The following is a 20479-nucleotide window of genomic DNA, read 5'->3' on the forward strand; positions in this document are numbered from 1 at the left end:
GCTCGACTCACAATCGAGAGGGTCCGGGTTCGAGTCCCGGAAAGCGGCGAGGCAAATAGGCAAGCCTCTTAATGTGTAGCCCCTGTTCACCTAGCAGTGAATAGGTACGGGATGTAACTCGAGGGGTTGTGGCCTCGCTTTCCCGGTGTGTGGAGTGTTGTGGTCTCAGTCCTACCCGAAGTTCGGTCTATGAGCTCTGAGCTCGCTCCGTAATGTGAAAGACTGGCTGGGTGACCAGCAGGCGACCGTGGTGGTGAATTACACACCGAGATAGATTGAATGCAAGAGAAATTTCCGAGTTTAAAGAGACCAGACAGCACCGACATCTTGAAATCATGTTCTATTGTTTTCAGTAAAAGTTCACAAAACCTCTTGTATCTTGTGACTACAAAAAAAGAGAAAAAAAACCCAAAAAACTTTCTTTCCAAACCTTTCTATTGACTGGTATTTACCTTTGCAATCCCCTTATCTTCTTTTCATCCTCTTCAAGTCTTACAGCGTCCTTTACCTTCATTTTCTGCCTTCTTATTCCAAAGATGTCAAGGGTGTAATAACAAGAACGGTGGCAAGTTCTTCCTGCAGCTTAGCATGTTGTGAATACTTCATTAACGGACGTCATGGCCAATGTTGCCGTACCCCCACCCAGCCCAACACGCACACATACGCACTCTCTCTCTCTCTCTCTCTCTCGTTTGTGTGTGTGTGTGTGTGTGTGTGTGTGTGTGTGTGTGTGTGTGTGTGTGTGTGTGTGTGTGTGTGTGTGTGTGTGTGTGTGTGTGTGTGTGTGTGTGTGTGTGAAGCAGCAGCAACAACAGAGGAACGAGTGTAACAAAGAGGGTGAGGCGGGAGGGGAGTAATTGCTACTATTTGTGTTTTAAAGTGTTGGTAAGGAAACAAACACTACCGAAGGGACTCACTCTGTAGTCAGCAAGCAGCAACATATGTCACTCAGTATATAGGTTAAAGTTTGCCTTCTTTCCTCTGCGCTCTTGTATTGCAGAAAAGTTTGAAGTGTATGCTGTATTCGACTGTTAGGGAGAGATACAGAGCAACAGTCACATTAACGTACCTCCCAGCGCCTCCCGGATAAGGTCGGTGTTTGCCAGTAGCACGAACACATTGTCTGATTTAGTGATGGATGATCATGAGCTTCATTAAGTTGACCAAACAAGGGAAGGATTCTCTCGCCTCCGCCACAGACAATGCCTCCCTGGGAAAGCCCCGACTAGACCCACCATCCTGTTTTCTTGTTAATGGAAAGAGATACTTGGTGATAATCAGTGGTATGCAAATCAGAGGTATCTCTTGAAGCTTACACTATCCACAACTCGTTTCACAAAATTGAGTGTGTGTTTGTGTTTGTGTTTGTGTGTGTGTGTGTGTGTGTGTGTGTGTGTGTGTGTGTGTGTGTGTGTGTGTGTGTGTGTGTGTGTGTGTGTGTGTGTGTGTGTGTGTGTGTGTGTGTGTGTAATTCACTGTTTGATCTGCTGCAGTCTCTGACAAGACAGCCAGACGTTATCCTACGGAACGAGCTCAGAGCTCATTATTTCCGATCTTAGGATAGGCCTGAGACCAGGCACACACCACACACCGGGACAACAAGGTCACAACTCCTCGATTTACATCCCGTACCTACTCACTGCTAGGTGAACAGGGGCTACACGTGAAAGGAGACACACCCAAATATCTCCACCCGGCGGTGTGTGTGTGTGTGTGTGTGTGTGTGTGTGTGGTTATTTCTGTATAAGATTTTGAGGGACAGAATTGTTGTGTTGATACAGAAGAAAGGACTGAGCTGATGAATGAAAGATGAAGTAAGGATGGACAAGCAAAGCATTGGGGGGAAGCAAGAGAATAAAACTTCTAACTTGGATTCCTTGTTTTCATGGAAAAATCCGCCGAAAAAAGGGCGTAATCTCGTTATTGTATCGTGCGGCAGTAATGGGAGGAAATATGATTGAGAAAACTTCATTATTGTACCCAAAAAGAGATTTTCCTTTCTTCCTAGTCACTATATTTCCAGACTGTCAAGTGTTTTTAAAGTTCCTTAACCTGATTATCTCCGTCCTGCTTGTGTGTCTTCCGCGTACATTAGCTTAATCTTTTTGCAAGGTCAACCGTTCACGTTTTGAAAACATCGAAAGGAGATGAAAAAAGAGTAAAAAAAAAAAAAAGAAAGAAAAAACATGCGAACCTACAAAAACGAAAGATGTACGTTGAAGACGCATCCTGCATCTCTACCTGCAGGTGGGCTGTTCGATCCACTGGATGAACGGCAGCAGGTGGCCTTCAGGTATGCTGTGGACGCCATCAACAGTGACCGGACGCTGCTGTCCCACGCACGCCTTTCTGCTCAAATCGAAGTCATTCCTCCCAATGACTCCTTCAGGGGCTCCAGGAAAGGTGAGGCTGTCGGCGGTTGTCAGTCTCCTATGCTCATGTAAAAGAGTGTCTGAAAATCATAGTAACATCCTCGTCCATTTTTTCATTATTATATATAATGGTAATTGTATCATTACTTACCTGATTTAGTTCCATGTACTCTGTCTGATATGTATGACACTTTCCCTTCGCCTCTGCAGTGTGCTCACTGCTGAAGTCTGGCGTTGCGGCCATTTTTGGGCCACAGTCTGGCCAGACCTCAGCCCACGTACAATCCATCTGTGACGCGCTGGAGGTGCCACACATAGAGAACAGGTGGGACTTCCGGCTCACCCGTGACGCGTACTCCGTCAACTTATACCCACACCCGTCTACACTGTCCCAGGTGAGGCTTGTGCTTGTCCTTGTCCTTGTCTCCACTACTCCCAGCTGCTGCCAAGTGTCAGGCTTCTCTCCTGACAAAAATTCTTATTGAGGCCTGATCGTGGTACTAAGTGATCGTAAGATCGTTTACCTGTGTGAGCAATGAAGAGACGATGCATTCAATTCACACACACACACACACACACACACACACACACACACACACACACACACACACACACACACACACACACACACACACACACACACACACACACACACACACACACACACACACACACACACACAAGAGAGAGAGAGAGAGAGAGAGAGAGAGAGAGAGAGAGAGAGAGAGAGAGAGAGAGAGAGAGAGAGAGAGAGAGAGAGAGAGAGAGAGAGAGAGAGAGAGAGAGAGAGAGAGAGAGAGAGAGAGAGAGAGAGAGAGAGAGAGAGAGAGAGAGAGAGAGAGAGAGAGAGAGAGAGAGAGAGAGAGAGAGAGAGAGAGAGAGAGAGAGAGAGAGAGAGAGAGAGAGAGAGAGAGAGAGAGATGTATCACATGAGTGAAGTGGGTCAAGGCCACAAGAAGCAGGATAATAACAAGCTCATTACTTTAAAACAACTTACAGATAAAGAGTAACTTTTACTGTTTACTGACCCCTGCTTTGATAGCTGGTACTTCCATTAAGATAAAATGTAAGCTCTGTGCCGCCGCCGATGCCGCCTCTGCACCCTGAACGTCCCCATCAGGCGTACATGGACGTGCTGATGACACTTCGGTGGCGCAAATTCTGCGTCATTTACCAGAATAACGAGGGCCTGGTCAGGATACAGGAGCTGCTCAAGAACCAGACATGGCAGATCAGCCTCAAGCAACTCCCGCTCACGGACGACTACAGGTGAGCAAAGCCGTGGCCACTGCACCGCGTCCGGACACCGCCGGAAATAGGCCTCGCAAGTGAATTTCTAAGGAAGACTTAATATGTTAATATCAAGGGAAGTGTGGGGCGTGAAAACGTGGTGGTGCTTGCGTGGCACGAGCACCGCTCAACGCAATACCTATGTGAGTAATAAAGCCTGCATCACAACACAACACCTGCATACAAATTCTCTACTGGTCTTACCAGCTCATATATCTATCTATCTATCTATCTATCTATCTATCTATCTATCTATCTATCTATCTATCTATCTATCTATCTATCTATCTATCTATCTATCTATCTATCTATCTATATATATATATATATATATATATATATATATATATATATATATATATATATATATATATATATATATATATATATATATATATATGTATAAGTGTATACATATAATGGTTGAAGGCCACGAAAACGGTCAGAACCCTGCATGGCAATATTTTTGGAAACAGAAACAGACTTCAAATTTAATCAAGGACAGACTGAAAATGTTCAGTGTATCAGAATGGGATATTTTGAGTGTCACTTAAGATGATGATGTTATCTGGAATGTTGTGTTGAGTTAATAGAAAGAAGAATTGAGTTTTTAATGTAGTGAACAGAATTTACTCTTCCCAGTCAGAAATATTAAGAAAATAGAGAGAAAAAAACATGTTACTTCCTTGCGTAAATTGTTTGATTCTTGAAGGGATGGACATCTTTGAAAGTAAAGAAAGTATAGGAGTCGAGAGCGGTGAGTATGTACCGTCAGGACAGGAGTGGATGGGACAATGGGTGAGGTCACTTAATGAACATAGCGTGAGGTCTGTTATTGTTACAAATGAATGTTTTAATAATGTGAGAGCAACAAATTCAAGCCTTGTGTTGTAATGTGGTGAAATGAAGGAAATTGTACAAATTTACAAGTTCAGTACATAACTTCAATGAGTTATTCAGAGTCGTAACCCATTTTGTGGTTGTTCTTTCTGATGGAGTCTTTACCGATCAGACCCATGCTGAAGGACGCCAAGAAGGCCGGAGTGACCCACGTGGTGCTGGATGTAGAGCGAAGCAAGATATTCACGGTGCTCAAACAGGCACAGCAGATCGGTATGATGACATCCTACCACAACTACTTCATCACCTCCCTGGTTAGTCCCGCATCGACTTATTGCCTCTGTCGCCTCTTGTTGATTAACCACTCTTCCCAATTCATAACTAACAATATTTCACCATTGCATGTATGCAATTTTTATGATGATCGTGATTCAAGTATACTGATTATATCACCATCAAATATCAGCTGAGCCTTCCATGGATGTCGTGATTTATCAAGGCAATTGCAGGGAATTTCTTCACCACCTAGTCTCACGATCTGCGGCACCACAGGACCTGCACACAGTGGAGCTGGAGGATTTCCGTCACGGGGGCACCAATATCACCTGCCTGAGGCTCGTAGACCCAGAGAATCCCCTGGTACAGAGCGTCATGCAGGACTGGACGTTCGGGGAAGTGCGTCACGGTCGCGCCGTGGACACACTCACTTCCTCACAGCAGGTAGGGAAAGGCAGTTGTAGAAACAATAATCTGTGACGTTGACGGTGTTCGGTATGGTTGCGGTGACGCGTGAATGGAAGTCTCGATCTATTATACGTGTATCTGTGGCTACACGTCAATGCATCGCTGCGTAGAGGATGTCAACTGCAGCAACCTTTACTACTTTATTGTTATTATTATATTTCTTTATTAAGTTTCATCAGTTGCAGTAAAATGTGTGTGTGTGTGTGTGTGTGTGTGTGTGTGTGTGTGTGTGTGTGTGTGTGTGTATGTCTGCGTGTGTGTGTTTGTGTGTGTGTGTGTGTGTCAAGGTAAGTGTAACTTAACAATTAAATTTCATGGAAGAGCTTTCTCTAGAAGTTCTTTGAATAACGTGCAGATTCACCAATCTGTACTAAATATGAATAAAAATACATACTGTATACATCAATGTTTTCACTGAACACATTTAGATGCTTCTTGACTAATTACTATTTTATTTATTTTATGGCAGAAAAGTAACACGACATTATTGAAGGTAAGAATGTCATCGTTTATGCACTGTGTGGACAATAGAGACATGCATTTTGTATTTTGCAAAATATTGGAGATAAAATAATACAAATTATGAGTTGTAGTAACTGATATTTTGTTTCATGTATTTTCTTCCTTAAAATTAAAGGATGAGCCAGACAGTTTTAAGGAATCCAGTGTGAAATGTTTTATTTGACTGTTCTATAATTTTGTAATAAAAAATTACCAGACTTTTTTACTCAGAATCAACGAAATAATATTTCTGTATTTGCTGTATACAATGATACAAGGACCAACACAATCTGAACGTTACATTTAAAACTACAAAAGAAAAGCTAATGCTATGGACTAGTGTAGACCATGTGTGATGCAGAGGAGCTCATCATTCATTAGATCAAGTATCTTTTTGTCATGTAACTTCGTGCTTTTATCTTTATTTTTCTTCTTTATTTGGCTGCCGTACCTTACTGAATCACTGACTCCTCGGCAGACAGAGGTGGCGCTCATGTATGACGCGGTCCAACTCTTCGCCAAGGCTCTTGATGACCTGGACCGCTCTAGACACATTGACGTTACGCCCCTTGAGTGTGACGGTGACTCCACGTGGGTGCACGGCAACTCGCTGGTGAATTATATGAAGTGGGTGAGTAGTACGTGCGTGTTTCTTAACTTTGGTAATTCGGAAATCAAATGGTATCCTATCAGTGTCATGTTCTTTTTTTTTTATGTAAGAGGGAGAACTAACAAGGGCAAAAAAATTAATATTAGAAAAAAAGGCCCACCTGCATTGTAGTCTTTACACTGAAAATGTACAGGGGGATGTTGCAATTATTTTTCTTTATTTGTGTGCCTTTAAAACAATGAAATGAAATGCTTAACCTAACTATGGATCTAACTTAACCAAGAATTCACTTATTGCCCATTTAATTTAGTGGTGTGTGAGGAACGCCTCTCACACACAGTTAAATCAAGTTCGCACGGAAGGCTCGAGACGTGACCCTTGAATCGTGCACCATAGTTGGAAGGTGGGTGTGTGGGTTTATTAATTTGGCGCGCTAGGGGGAGGCTTACATCTATGGGTACCGGTCACCGCGTGCGCAGTGCTCTTAAGGGCGCCACGCGATTCTGGTGTCGGGTGGCGCGAGCAGGGGAGGCACGTCTGGGGTAGCAGGTGGCGGAGACGTGGATGACGCAGCAGTCCTTCCCCAAATTTTTCCAAGGCTTCCTGGTGTCTTGTGGCCAGCCTCGGCAGACTCAGGCAGGTCAGGGCGTCCTCGTAGGACCTGTAGGCAGGCCCAAGGATGACCCTGAACGCCCTCCTCTGAACCCTCTCCAGCTGTTGTCGTTGTGTGAGGTTCAGGAGGAGGACCACGCTGGGGCGGCGTACATGAGCTTAGGGAGTATAAAGGTGAGGTACACTCCCCTCAGCTCATCTGCCGGTGCTCCCAGGGACCTGAGTCGGCGCAGTAAATAGATTTTGTATGAGGCTGACCTGATGATGTTGGAAACATGCTGCTTCCATGATAATTGATCATCCACCAAGACACCTAGAAGCTTGGTGCTGCGGACCACCTGGAGGGAGTGAGGGCCCACAGATAGCTGGGGAGGGGGGACTGCTGCTGTGGAGGTACAAATGTGCATCACCACGGTCTTGGTGTGGTTGATGGTCATTTTGTTGTCCTCCGTCCACGTCTGTAGTTGGTTAAGAGTGGACTGAAGTGCTGAGAAGTCTGGGTTGGTGTTGTTGACGGGTACGCCCACGGTGCAGTCGTCCACATACTTCCAGCGGTGGGGGTGTGGACGAGAGCATCGTTGATAAGGATGAGGAAGCACAGAGGACCCATCTTGGTCCCCTGAGGGACCCCACATGTGAGCTGTTGGAAAGAGGAGACAGAGCCCTGATAACGAACGGCCTGACGCCTTCCCGTGAGGAAGTCTGCCAGCCACGCTATCAGGTAGGGAGAGAGACCCAGAGTGATGGCTTTATTTATCACAACAGTGTGATCAACAAGATCAAAGGCCTTTCTGAAGTCCACAAAAGCAATAGCTAGAGAAGTGTTGCGTTTGTCCAGGTGGCTGTGGACGAATTCCAGGAAGCTGACAAGGTAGTGAGATGTGGAGGTGGATTTAATATTGCCAAATTGTTGTGTGTCAATAGAGTTACAAATTTTGTTATAGGCCCAGTCGAACACAAAATCTTCACAGATAAGGCTGGGTATAGGGGTGATGGCGACTGGTCTTAGATCATTCAGTGACTGTGGATTGGAAATTTTGGGGAGGGGGGTGACGTAAGATGTCTTCCAGTCATCGGGGCAGGAATGTTGAGAAAGGGAGGCGTTGATGATAGAGCAAAGGGGTGTGGCAAGTTCTGGGGCAAATTCTCTGTAAATTTTGATGGGGAGGTCAGTGGGAGTGGTGGATCTGTTTAGTTTAAATTTAAGAAGCTTCCTGTAAACATCAACCTCCTGGGCAGGGGTGGAGGGGAGGAGGCAGGGAGGTAGGCTGGGAGAGTAGTAGAGTGAAGGGGAGGGAGTGTCTGACAGATCGCAGCGAAGTGACCGTTAATCTCTTCGGCCGCGTTGTCAGGTGAAAGGTGTGAAACACAGGGAAGAGAAGAGGCTTGTTTTTGTAAACCACACAAAGACTTAATCTTGTCGTACCACTGTCTGTTGTTAGTAAGCTTGAGATGGTGAATTTTGTCTGGGTAGTAGCTTGCCTTGGCTTTTTAATTTCCTGATAACTCTGTTCCTTAATCTCCTGTACTGGTCAGGGCTAGAGTGGAAAGCCCTGTCACGCTGACGAAGGAGTCGTTTGATGCAGGGCGTCATCCAAGGGGCATCAGATGGGTCCACTGTGATGTTCTTGGTGGGAAGTAGTGGTGGAAGGCTTCCGTTGTGGTGGTGAAGTAGTTCCGCCATTTTGTGTGGACGTCTTCCTCCTCCAGTACCTCGGTCCACGGGTGATGTGTCAGCCACTGCCCAAATTCCCTCATGGCGGAGTCAGGCATGGGCCTGTGGGATCTGGTGACAGTTGACCTGGGAACCGAGGTGGTGGGGGTGGGTGTCCACAGGATGGAGAGGTGGGTGCTGCGTCCCATGGGGGGGAGTGGCTTGGGAGGCGAGTACTGCTGGCTCAGGTCTGTCATGATAAGGTCGAGGGTGGACTGGTGGTGGGTGGGGAAGTCCATGACCAGGGTGGGGTGTAGCTGGTGCAGGATTTCACTGATATCCAAGCAGTTGAAGTCACCACAGATTACCAGCTTGGCTGCAGGAAATCTCACCTGTAGAGCATCAGCAGTCTCGATGATGTGATCAGTGACCAACCATGCAGTGGCGTCCTGTGGAGGGTGGTAGACAACACACACAATGATGGAGGCTGTGTTGCAGGGGTGGAGGGGGGTAACCCTCACCCACAGGGCCTCCAATCCGGCGGGGATGTCAACATGTAGGTGTGAGGGGCTGAGGTCAGGGCGGCAAAACAAGGCCACTCCTTCCCCCTGCATTGATTCCTGAGGTGGTGGAACATGACCCTGAACGCCCTCTTCTGAACCCTCTGTGTGTGTGTGTGTGTGTGTGTGTGTGTGTGTGTGTGTGTGTAATTCACCACGGTCGTCTGCTGGTCATCCAGCCACCCTTCCCCATTACGGAGCGAGTTCAGAGCTCCGGGAAAGCGAGGTCACAACCCCTCGAGTTACATCCCGTACCTACTCGCTACTACCTGAACAGGAGCTACACATTTAGAGGCTTGCCCATTTGTCTCACCGTGCCCAAGATTCGAACCCGGGCCTTTTCGGTCGTGAGCCGAGCGTGCTAACCACTACACTACGCGGTGTGTGTGTGTGTGTGTGTGTGTGTGTGTGTGTGTGTAATTCACTGTTTGATCTGCTGCAGTCTATGACGAGACAGCCAGACGTTACCCTAGGGAACGAGCTCAGAGCTCATTATTTCCGATCTTGGGATAGGTCTGAGACCAGGCACACACCACACACCGGGACAACAAGGTCACAACTCCTCGATTTACATCCCGTACCTACTCACTGCTAGGTGAACAGGGGCTACACGTGAAAGGAGACACACCCAAATATCTCCACCCGGCCGGGGAATCGAACCCCGGTCATCTTGCTTGTGAAGCCAGCGCTCTAACCACTGAGCTACCGGGCCGTGTGTGTGTGTGTGTGTGTGTGTGTGTGTGTGTGTGTGTGTGTGTGTGTGTAAGAAAGCTTACAAGACGTTTCTATTGTGAGTTTCATCAACATAACTGTCATTTCTGCACCTGAGTCCTGTAGTTGCTTCTAGATGGAAGCATAGATTGTGAGAAACACGAACACACACACACACACACACACACACACACACACACACACACACACACACACACACACACACACACACACACACACACACACATACACACACACACACACACACACACACACACACACACACACACACACACACACACACACACACACACACACACACACACACACACACACGAATTACAGGGATGATGTCTGTGATGTGCCACGGTAAAGGTGTTTCTTGCCAAGCCATCTTGCGTCCTCAGGTGGGACCCTTCGAGCGGCGCCAACTACTCCAGGACGTACAGTGAGGTGCAGCAGGGCATCGTGGAGAGTTTGCAGAACAAGACGCTCGTCATCACCAGTATCTTGGTGAGTGACAGCCAGAGAGTTTCATCTCTACTCTGAATTGCATTAGTGGAACGAGGAAGGATCAGTCATCTCATCGTAAAGTCTTGCTATGATTTTAGCATTTATGAATAAAGCAGACGCTACTACAATATTCTAAGTAAAGCTGCAACGAGCGACAATAGTGGTGGCAGACTCAACATGTTCTGGCCATCGGATGTTTGTTTTGCTTTTCAATTGTCTTGTTTATTATGATATTTTACGTTCGACAATGATATTATGGTTTGTTGCCTCTTCGGGTATTTTGTTGCTCATTGTACATCACATTAATTTTTTATAATATCATCTGTTGCAAAGAAGACAAGGACACGCTTATTCAGTTATTTGTAATCTCGTGATCTCAGAATCCATTTTTTTTTTTTTCGAGTTGAAACTTCATATGTTAAGGAATCTTATCTCATGCCAGACTAATCAGTCCTGCTGCCGGATGTGTTTTTATCTTCTCAGTCATCTGGGTTAGGTGATTTATACTTGTTTCTTCTTTCCGAGTCACGCTTGCCTAGCTAAAGCATTTCACATTCTTGGTATTTGTTATCTGTTTATTTTTTCTGTACCTATTCCTTTATATCGATATTTTCATACATTTTTTCCTCATTTTTCTTTATTTGCCTTCTTGTTTTTGCTGATAGTTGAGTATACCGCGTGGCTGCTCCTTGCATGAGAGCCAGTCTAGCTGTTCTGTGTATCTATTTCCTCCCTAATGTATTCATTTATCTGCTTCGAAGGACGTTTTACAAATATATAGTAGTAAACATGTATCTGATACGTGTTAACAAACAGTGCTTTTGATGGCTGCTAGGCGTCGCCGTACACAATGCTGCGGGAAACCTCGGAGCAGATGACCGGCAACGACCGCTACGAGGGTTTCTGCGTCGATCTCATCCATGAAATTTCAGAAATCCTCGGCTTCAACTATACGCTGAAGATTGCGGACGACGGTCAGCACGGGAAGTTTGACAAGAAGCTCGGTAGATGGAACGGCATGATTGGGGAACTGCTGGACCAGGTGAGACGTTACCATGAGCAGTTTGGAAGTAGCCATACGGCATAACATAAGTAAAGATAGGCTGCATTACTATCACAAGTAGGTCTCTCTCTCTCTCTCTCTCTCTCTCTCTCTCTCTCTCTCTGACAGACGACGATTTCTTCTTAGCTTAGCGAGTGAAATGCTTCCTTCCTTGGCCGAACATAAGGTCACAGACAGAAGTGGAATGGAGAGACTAATGTAATACTATTTTGGCATATCACGAGAGATATAAAAATAGTGTCATACATTAAAGAACACCTTCATAATTTCCTACAAGATAGATAAAAAGGATGTGTCATGTGGTGAATAGATGATGGATTGAAAATTAGAATAGTGAAATGGCGTGAAAATAGAGGAAACAGAAAAGTGGATGTACGGATGAGACGAACGGGAAGGCTTTTGCTCTTGACTCCACTCCACTCTATACTCCTAGGCCCGTACTCTGAAACGCTTTGCTCTCTCACCATCACTACTTCCAAAGGCTCTAGTTGAAGATACTCGTGTTTTTACGGGTAATTTTATGGTTCTGGTGATGGACTGGCAAGATTTCTAGTTAATCATGTCTTGAAAACTCTGCTAGTTGTCTCTATGGCCTTGGAAAACTGTCATGGTGTGAGAGCAAGGCTTTTTTTTTAATACAGGCGTTACAGACGAGAATGCTTTATTGACCAAATATTTAACACCGTGATGATTTATGAAAAAATAAAGAAATAATGTGTATTTTGCGAGATCATGGTAGTCACCCATTCTCTCTCAGAAAGCTGACCTGGCAATCGGCGACCTGACCATCACCTACGAGAGGGAGCAGGAGGTGGACTTCACTATGCCTTGGATGAACCTGGGTGGGTGGACTCGGGTTGTGACGAGGCTCCACCTGTTCACCACCACCACCACCACCACCGCTGCTGCCAACTCTCTCCCCGTTGTCACAAAAAGCCATCAAACTTGTTCTTTTTCTGAATTTCATAGGAAGAATTGTATTGAATATGTGACGTCTTGTAATAAAATGCAATGTAAACTCACGAAAGATGGCCAGTGGAATAAGATTAGTTTATCGCTTTTGTATAAATGATATAATAGTGAAAATAATGATAATCATCCTACTACTACTACTACTACAACTTATTATTATTATTATTATTATTATTATTATTATTATTATTATTATTATTATTATTATTATTATTATTATTATTATATATAATAATAATAATAATAATAATAATAATAATAATAATAATAATATTAATGTGTTATTGTATTATTATTATTATTATTATTATTATTATTATTATTATTATTATTATTATTATTATTATTATTATTATTATTATCATTATCATTATCACTATTGCAAACTATTATCATTATTATTGTTACGATGTTATTCAAATACAGCTTTAGTACGTTTCAGATTAACATAATACTCTCTCTCTCTCTCTCTCTCTCTCTCTCTCTCTCTCTCTCTCTCTCTCTCTCTCTCTCTCTCTCTCTCTCTCTCTCTCCTCTCTCCTCTCCTCTCTCTCTCTCTCTCTCTCTCTCTCTCTCTCTCTCTCTCTCTCTCTCTCTCTCTCTCTCTCTCTCTCTCTCTCTCTCTCTCTCTCTCTCTCTCTCTCTCTCTCTCTCTCTCTCTCTCTCTCTCTCTCTCTCTCTCTCTCTCTCTCTCTCTCTCTCTCTCTCTCTCAGGCATCACCATACTGTACCGGAAGCCCACCAAGAAACCGCCCAATCTGTTCAGCTTCCTGTCTCCTGTGTCACTGGACGTGTGGCTGTACATGGCCACCGCCTACCTGGGCGTCTCCCTCCTCTTGTTTGTGCTGGCTAGGTAAAGGCCATCCTCAATATTTGTCTGTGTGTGTGTGTGTGTGTGTGTGTGTGTGTGTGTGTGTGTGTGTGTTGTGTGTTGCTTTTAACTTTCCTCATCTTCGTAATAATCTCTCTCTCTCTCTCTCTCTCTCTCTCTCTCTCTCTCTCTCTCTCTCTCTCTCTCTCTCTCTCTCTCTCTCTCTCTCTCTCTCTCTCTCTCTCTCTCTCTCTCTCTCTCTCTCTCTCTCTCTCTCTCTCTCTCACTCTCTCGCTCTCGCTCTCTCTCTCTCTCTCTCTCTCTCTGTGTGTGTGTGTGTGTGTGTGTGTGTGTGTGGTTCTAGACTCAAGTTTATAAAGTCACAAAATTCAAACGCTGTTCCTTCTGCGTCCCAACAGGTTCTCTCCTTATGAGTGGTCGAACCCTCATCCATGCGACACCACTCCTGAAAAACTTGACAACGGATTCTCCCTCCTCAACTGCCTCTGGTTTTGTATTGGTTCCTTGATGCAGCAAGGCGGAGATCTGCTGCCGAGGTAGTCTAACACATCTCTGCATGGGTGTTTGTAGACTGCTTGTTGTTCACCGTCATATTGCCTTGTTAAATACCATCATCATCGTAATAATCTCTCTCTCTCTCTCTCTCTCTCTCTCTCTCTCTCTCTCTCTCTCTCTCTCTCTCTCTCTCTCTCTCTCTCTCTCTCTCTCTCTCTCTCTCTGTGTGTGTGTGTGTCAATCTATCTATCTATCTATCTACCTATCTATCTCTGCTTAAGAGCTGTATCAACACGCATCGTGGCGGGCATCTGGTGGTTCTTCACGCTCATCATGATCTCCTCGTATACCGCTAACCTCGCCGCCTTCCTCACCGTGGAGCGCATGGAGTCCCCCATCGAGTCAGCTGAGGATTTAGCCAAGCAAACTAAAATCAAATACGGTTCGCTTTACGGCGGCTCCACCTGGAACTTTTTTAGGTAAGAAAGTGCTGCTGGAGAGAGAGAGAGAGAGAGAGAGAGAGAGAGAGAGAGAGAGAGAGAGAGAGAGAGAGAGAGAGATTTGTTATATTAAAAGAACCTAAAACAAAATGTCAAATGAGAGTTAAGAGTCAATTGGTACAAAGTCACTTCAGTCTTTCAAAGTACTGAAATGTTGTGCCTCTGACTAATAAATCCAATGTAGTCTAGAGTAAGAACACATTGCATTCTTTCGGGCATTGTGGTTCAGCACTTCGAAGCTTCCCGTGTACCAGAGAATGTTCACCTTCATGGAATCCCAAAACCCAACGGTGTATACCAAGTCCAACGAGGAGGGCGTGAAGAGAGTGCAGAAGAGTGACGGCCAGTACGCCTACATGATGGAGTCGTCCAGCATTGAGTACATCACGGAGCGTTACTGTGACTTGACGCAGGTGGGCGGTCCACTCGATTCCAAGAGCTACGGCATCGCCCTTCCGCCAGGTAAGCTTTGAAGGGCAGGCGGACTTGACGAGGAGCGGGCTACACGCGTATAACACTAGTAACAAGTCAGCAGTTAATTCATCTAACAAAGATTGTATTTCATGTGAAAAGCAGAGGGTTTGAGCTACTGCTGATAGTGTCCAGCCAGTGACTGTCAACAACTCTTTTCCAGCGCCAGCTGCTGCCCGAGCATTGGGTCTGTCATTGATTGCTAGTTTTCTCTGTTAATGCTTATGAGTGATGTGGCTTAGAAGGTGTAATCTGTGATGGAAGAGTTGTGGGCATTGATCACATGGGAGGATTTAGGGCGAGGCTGTTCCAGTCTCCTTTCTTCTTTATGTGTTTTTCTTCTTCATCTTGATTTCTCCCTTCTTCGAACGCCGCAGTACTGTCGTGAACAGATCTCCTCCAGGATAGACGATCGCTAGCGGTTTGTTCCCACGAGGAGGGATCGATGTTGATGACGGTCAAGATGTGCCTTAGCTGGTCTTTGTAGTGTTTATTTGGGGCTCCACGAGGTTTTGTACCATTATCGAGTTCACCATACAGCATTATCTAGGGGAGCTGGGACGGTTCTATCCTCATGACGTGGCCTGCCCAACAGAGTCGATGGCGGATGATGGTGGATTCGACTTTGGTTACTGAGGCTCGTTCCAGGGCCTCAGTGTTCGTGGTATGGCTTTTCCATGGGATTTTAAGTATTTGCCCTTGGAGGAAAGATACCTCCAAGTATTTGCCTCAGTTTGTATTACTGAAAGCGCTCGAGGCTCTTGATGTCGCATTAGTACAGGGTCCAGGTATCGCAGGTATACAGAAGTGTTGAAAGGACTACTGCCCGGAAGACCATGACTTTAGTACGAATGGACAGTGCATGGTTGTTAAATACTCTGGAGTTGAGGCGACTGAAGGTGGAATGAGCTGCCTTGATCCTGTCTTTAACGTCTTTCTCACATGTGGGATTTGTAGTGAGGATGCTCCCTAGGTAGGAGAAATGGGCCACTTCTTCTAGGGGTTGGTTGTTTATGATGACGTTGGCATTAGGAAGAACCTGACCCAGTGGATGTTGGATAAGAGCCTTGGTCTTTTTGGTATTAACCTCCACTCCAAAACGCTCAAAGGCAGTGTTGTATGCTGAAGGCCAGCTGCTGTTTGATTTGGCGGCAAACTTGGAGTGAAAAGACTAGAATGAAGTGAGTATCTGTGTGACTCGCGTGGTAATTAAAAAAAAAAAAAAGTTTTGCCGTTGAACTTGTAAAAAGACAATATTTTTGGTGTTTCTTTTTGTAGACCTAAGTAATATGAGGTCTAACGGTGATATAGGAGGTCATAATTAATCAACTCATTCTCACCCGTCTCTCGATAGCAAACAATTAGGAATTAATAAAGTACATTCTTCTCAAACATAAAAACCTTTCCGATTTCGATTGCATCATATCAAAAATCAATACTTGTATGGAATAGATTAAATTTGCACTACGATTTGATTTTTACAACATGGCAGTGTTTGTTTGGGACTTCATGTGACTGTGTGTAGGTTTGTGTGTTAGCCGCAATACGTGTGGGATTATGATAACACCCACCGTTACCTTCCTGACACAGGGAATGCACATCGTCATCATCATCAATATCGGTCACTGCATGTCCCCTATCGTCTTACCGTACACAACATTTTATAGGTGATGTATACATTTAATGCACGCCAATTAACAGACAACACGTGGTAGGCTGCTAAATGGCTTTGTGGCAGGCTATTACTATAGTGTTATAGAATAAGCTGTATTTGTTCAATGGTACTCGTGAGAACAGTGTACATTGTGAACACTGCTATGCGTGCCAGGGTCGCCTTACCGCACGCTGATCAACGCGGCCGTACTGAAGCTGCAGGAGGCAGGAGTCCTTCATGGACTGAAGCGCAGATGGTGGAAGGAGAAGAGAGGCGGGGGAACTTGCCAGGTAACCCATATCACCCCCTCCCACACACATACATTGTTCTTAATGTACGAAACATCACCGGTAGATTGTATCTGACGCCTAAGAATGTGTGTCAAAGACTGCCTGGAGCAAAGTTTTCATTTACTAGAAGCTGGTACCGTGATGGCATCTTATGTGACGTCGTTTCCTTACTTGCATGATGAATGACTCGACTGGAGACCTTCCCACTTTCCACTGACACACACACACACACACACACACACACACTCTCTCTCTCTCTCTCTCTCTCTCTCTCTCTCTCTCTCTCTCTCTCTCTCTCTCTCTCTCTCTCTCTCTCTCTCTCTCTCTCTCTCTCTCTCTCTCTCTCTCTCTCTCTCTCTCTCTCTCATGACTCACATACAATGACCAAATGTTATTGGAGATTTCAATTAAATGTCACAAGTCTTATTTCTCATGAAACACCCATGAGAGTACCGGTCCTGTTTGATAAATGATAGGAGTGTTGTCTGTCGTGATGATTGGCAATTGAAAGCTTAACATCCTGCTAAGGTTTCGGTAACAACTGCGAAATTTCCAGACTTTCAAGATCTGTGAGTGTCTGCACCTTTTCGTCTTGTGCATGTACAGTGAAGGCCATGGATGGGCTAGTATTGCCTGGGTTTCGTATGTTGCATAACTCGCAGACCAGAAAGAATATGTGCTAATAATGTCATTTAGCAAGTTAACTAACCCCTTCAGTAGTGGGACGCATTTTTACCATGATTTTTAAGTATAATTAAAAGATTTTATTTGCATTAGGAAGGCTTTATAGAGTTCAAAAGATTAATGGCCAGAGTCTTCACTGTTCTAATCCCAACATATGATTTTGAAGCTGTATAAAATCACCCAAATAATAAACAGAATCAATATGAAAACGGGACACAGTATTGAAGGGGTTAATGATAAGGTTTGCTTGTATGTTTGCTTTACTTATTTTCTTCTATGTGATAACTCCTTACACAGGTTCACCTTATACGAACGCTCTCTCGGGAGCCATCCTTAGTCTGCAGGAGAAGGGCAAACTGCAAGCACTCACGACGATGTGGTGGAAGAGGAAAAAGGGAGGGGGGCAGTGTAAAGTAAGCGTGGCTCTTTAGATGCAGTTTTACTCATAGTGTAATTGCCACCATAACAAGTAAATCAACCACTTCAGCGATAAGAATTTTACTCAAGTTTATTTTTTATTCTCCTGTTGTTAACGAGAATAGGCTCATTGCACTTCTATATATCGCTTTAACTACATTTTGTTTTGTTTTGGTCACATACATTACAAAACATATGCATTCAGTATCACCAAACTATCTTGTGAATATCGCAACAACAAAGTAGAGCCTAAACTTGTGTTAACTACCTGAAGGAACACTAAAGCACCTCTCACTGCGTATACAATTAGTGGCACCTATCGCTGTGTGTACAACTGGTGCCATTCACTATCCATTAAACGCCTCCTGATAAACTGATGTTAAACTAGACATACTTATTGCACCTTACTTCATGCACAACTCTAGTCCACTTCACTGATCTAATGAGGTATTACACATATACATATTTCAGCTATTTCTCTTCTACTTTTGATGGGTGATGTTTGGTCGCATGCTAACGGCAGTGAACTTATTAGGTTGTTATGTGCGTAAGTAAGGAGATTTATTTTCGTGTGTGTCTTACTCCCTACTGGCACTGCTTCTTGTCTTGTCTCTCGTGACGTGTTAGCCTCTTGTCCTCATCGATAGTTAGGAAGAGTGGAACATGAGACAGCAGACCTGTAAACACTCGGCAGCTCCTAAACACTTTAATGAGCAATCCACTACCAAAGGCGGGTTCACACATGCCAATTTGCGACTGTTTTCTTACGTACGTAAAGTTTCCGACTCGCAATTGGCGCGTAGCGACTGCAGAAAGCATGTTGGTCTTGCTAGTCGATTTGCGACTTTATTTATGTCGTGACCGGAGTAAGCTTTGAAAATGTGGTCTCCAGAGATAGAGAAGGTGATGTTACAGTTGATGTGGGAAAAACAACACATTTGGGACCCCAAAAAAGAATTATACAGTTAAAAAAGCTTGCGCAAATCTTCGTTCGACGAAATAACTGCCACTCTACAAGAACAATTTCTCTCAATGCAGGGTGTTGTTGGAGGTGAAGATTGAAGACCTGTCAGGGTTTAATTTGATCGCAATTTTAGATAATCTAAAGATTAATGATTTTCTTATGAGAAATGTAGGTTAATTTAGAATGTGGTACACACTCCTTTCTTTCCTTTTACTAAGCCAGAAACGTATTCACAGGCATTTTCTTTTCTGTTGACTCTTCCGGTACGCCAAAAGAAGATCAACCACCGCTTCACCATCGTCACTGGAGGAAGACATCTTGGCGGGTAGCTGTTGATTGTTTACATGCAATTCCTGCCAAGGCGCCAACTAGTCGATACTTTGCGCTACGTCTGACACTTTCCGACTAGAAGGGACGACTCGGAAACTCTACGTGCTTAAAAAGAAATGTCGCAAATTGGCACGTGTGAACCCGCCTTAAATCAGAACAGCCTGAGGTAAAGGACCACTGTGCGCATTAAGCTGAACCAATAACATAAAGAATCAGAGCTTACTTCAGACTGCTTTTCTAGTGATAACTGAAACACAATATAGCGTCAGCCACCAAACAACTTCTAATAGCCGTTTCATGAGTCATTCTTGGACTGAGGACTGAACTCGAATCCTGAACGTTGACAGATCTCCTGTTGAGAAGTCGTCTGGACTCGTCAAACTTGAGTCACCAGCCCAAGATGCAAAGGCTGTCGCTAGGAAGGCTGGCAGCCTTGAAAACAATTTTCACTCACGGTATTTGACTTGTACGTTTATGAGACAGGATTAATATTTTTAGAAGTACAGTAGTACTCCAGAAACCATCTAGTCTCTCTCTCTCTCTCTCTCTCTCTCTCTCTCTCTCTCTCTCTCTCTCTCTCTCTCTCTCTCAACAAAACATTTTCGATTATTTGAAATTGACGGAAGATCGATATAACGTTGGCCGAAGATTGATCTAGATAAAATAGAGAGAAAGGTTGTTGCCACAACACTTCAGTCATATGGCGCCGGAAGCAGAAGCTTAGTGCACGGAGATGATGGGCAGGCGAGTCATCAACGAAGATCGCACCGCTTGGCAGCGTCGACCACGTGTCAACACTACGAGGTGACTCGGCAGGCCAGGGAGGCGAATGTTGGAAGTAGAGAGCAAAGGAGCGGAGAGTATACTGAGTGTGAGAGATCACACTCAGCGAGCCGGAGAGAACTCTCATTACTGAAAAAGTTGTGATTAGGAAAGAGATGGGAAAGAATTGGTTCTTAAGTAGAATGGTAGATGAATTGAATACACTCGGTAATGAAGTTGTTAGTGCTTCATTACCACGAGGGTTTGAAATGAGATTTGACAAATTTATAACTAGGGATGATAGGTGGAAACATATCATACAAGGACTGCTACGTGCAACCCGGGTGGCTTCTTGCAGCTTCCCTTGTTTTGTTTCTAAGTCTTTACGCTGTTATGGAAATAATACCATTGTGTTGAAAACTTTTGTTTTCTCAAAAAATACATTTGATAATCACACATAGGTACCTCTATAATGATTATTTTTGTCATGAATGTGAGGATGCCACTTTTTTTAAAGAAAATTTTCACTCGCTTTCGGAGAGTGTCTATTTGGCGATGGAAAGTTTGTTTCAGGGAGGATCGCAGCAGATACTGGCTTTTGACCATTACTATGTTTAGCGAGTCAACAGTGCGCGATT

General features: G+C 44.4%; 1 protein-coding gene across 1 annotated transcript in view; it reads left to right on the forward strand.

The window, feature by feature from the left end:
• LOC123500632 (glutamate receptor ionotropic, kainate 2-like) overlaps positions 1–20479 on the forward strand; it is a 41399-nt gene that overhangs the window by 18776 nt on the left and 2144 nt on the right. The window contains exons 3-18 of the mRNA XM_045249300.1: positions 2248–2403; positions 2583–2767; positions 3493–3641; positions 4675–4816; positions 5055–5222; positions 5716–5739; positions 6226–6468; positions 9022–9179; positions 10302–10407; positions 11243–11449; positions 12228–12312; positions 13157–13295; positions 13673–13810; positions 14051–14248; positions 14499–14731; positions 16569–16684. Coding sequence (XP_045105235.1) covers positions 2248–2403; positions 2583–2767; positions 3493–3641; positions 4675–4816; positions 5055–5222; positions 5716–5739; positions 6226–6468; positions 9022–9179; positions 10302–10407; positions 11243–11449; positions 12228–12312; positions 13157–13295; positions 13673–13810; positions 14051–14248; positions 14499–14731; positions 16569–16684 — 2447 coding nt within the window. The remainder of the gene's footprint in view (positions 1–2247; positions 2404–2582; positions 2768–3492; positions 3642–4674; positions 4817–5054; positions 5223–5715; positions 5740–6225; positions 6469–9021; positions 9180–10301; positions 10408–11242; positions 11450–12227; positions 12313–13156; positions 13296–13672; positions 13811–14050; positions 14249–14498; positions 14732–16568; positions 16685–20479) is intronic.

Source organism: Portunus trituberculatus, unplaced genomic scaffold (genome assembly GCF_017591435.1).
Source record: "Portunus trituberculatus isolate SZX2019 unplaced genomic scaffold, ASM1759143v1 PGA_scaffold_453__1_contigs__length_265712, whole genome shotgun sequence".
Taxonomy (NCBI): Eukaryota; Metazoa; Arthropoda; class Malacostraca; order Decapoda; family Portunidae; genus Portunus; species Portunus trituberculatus.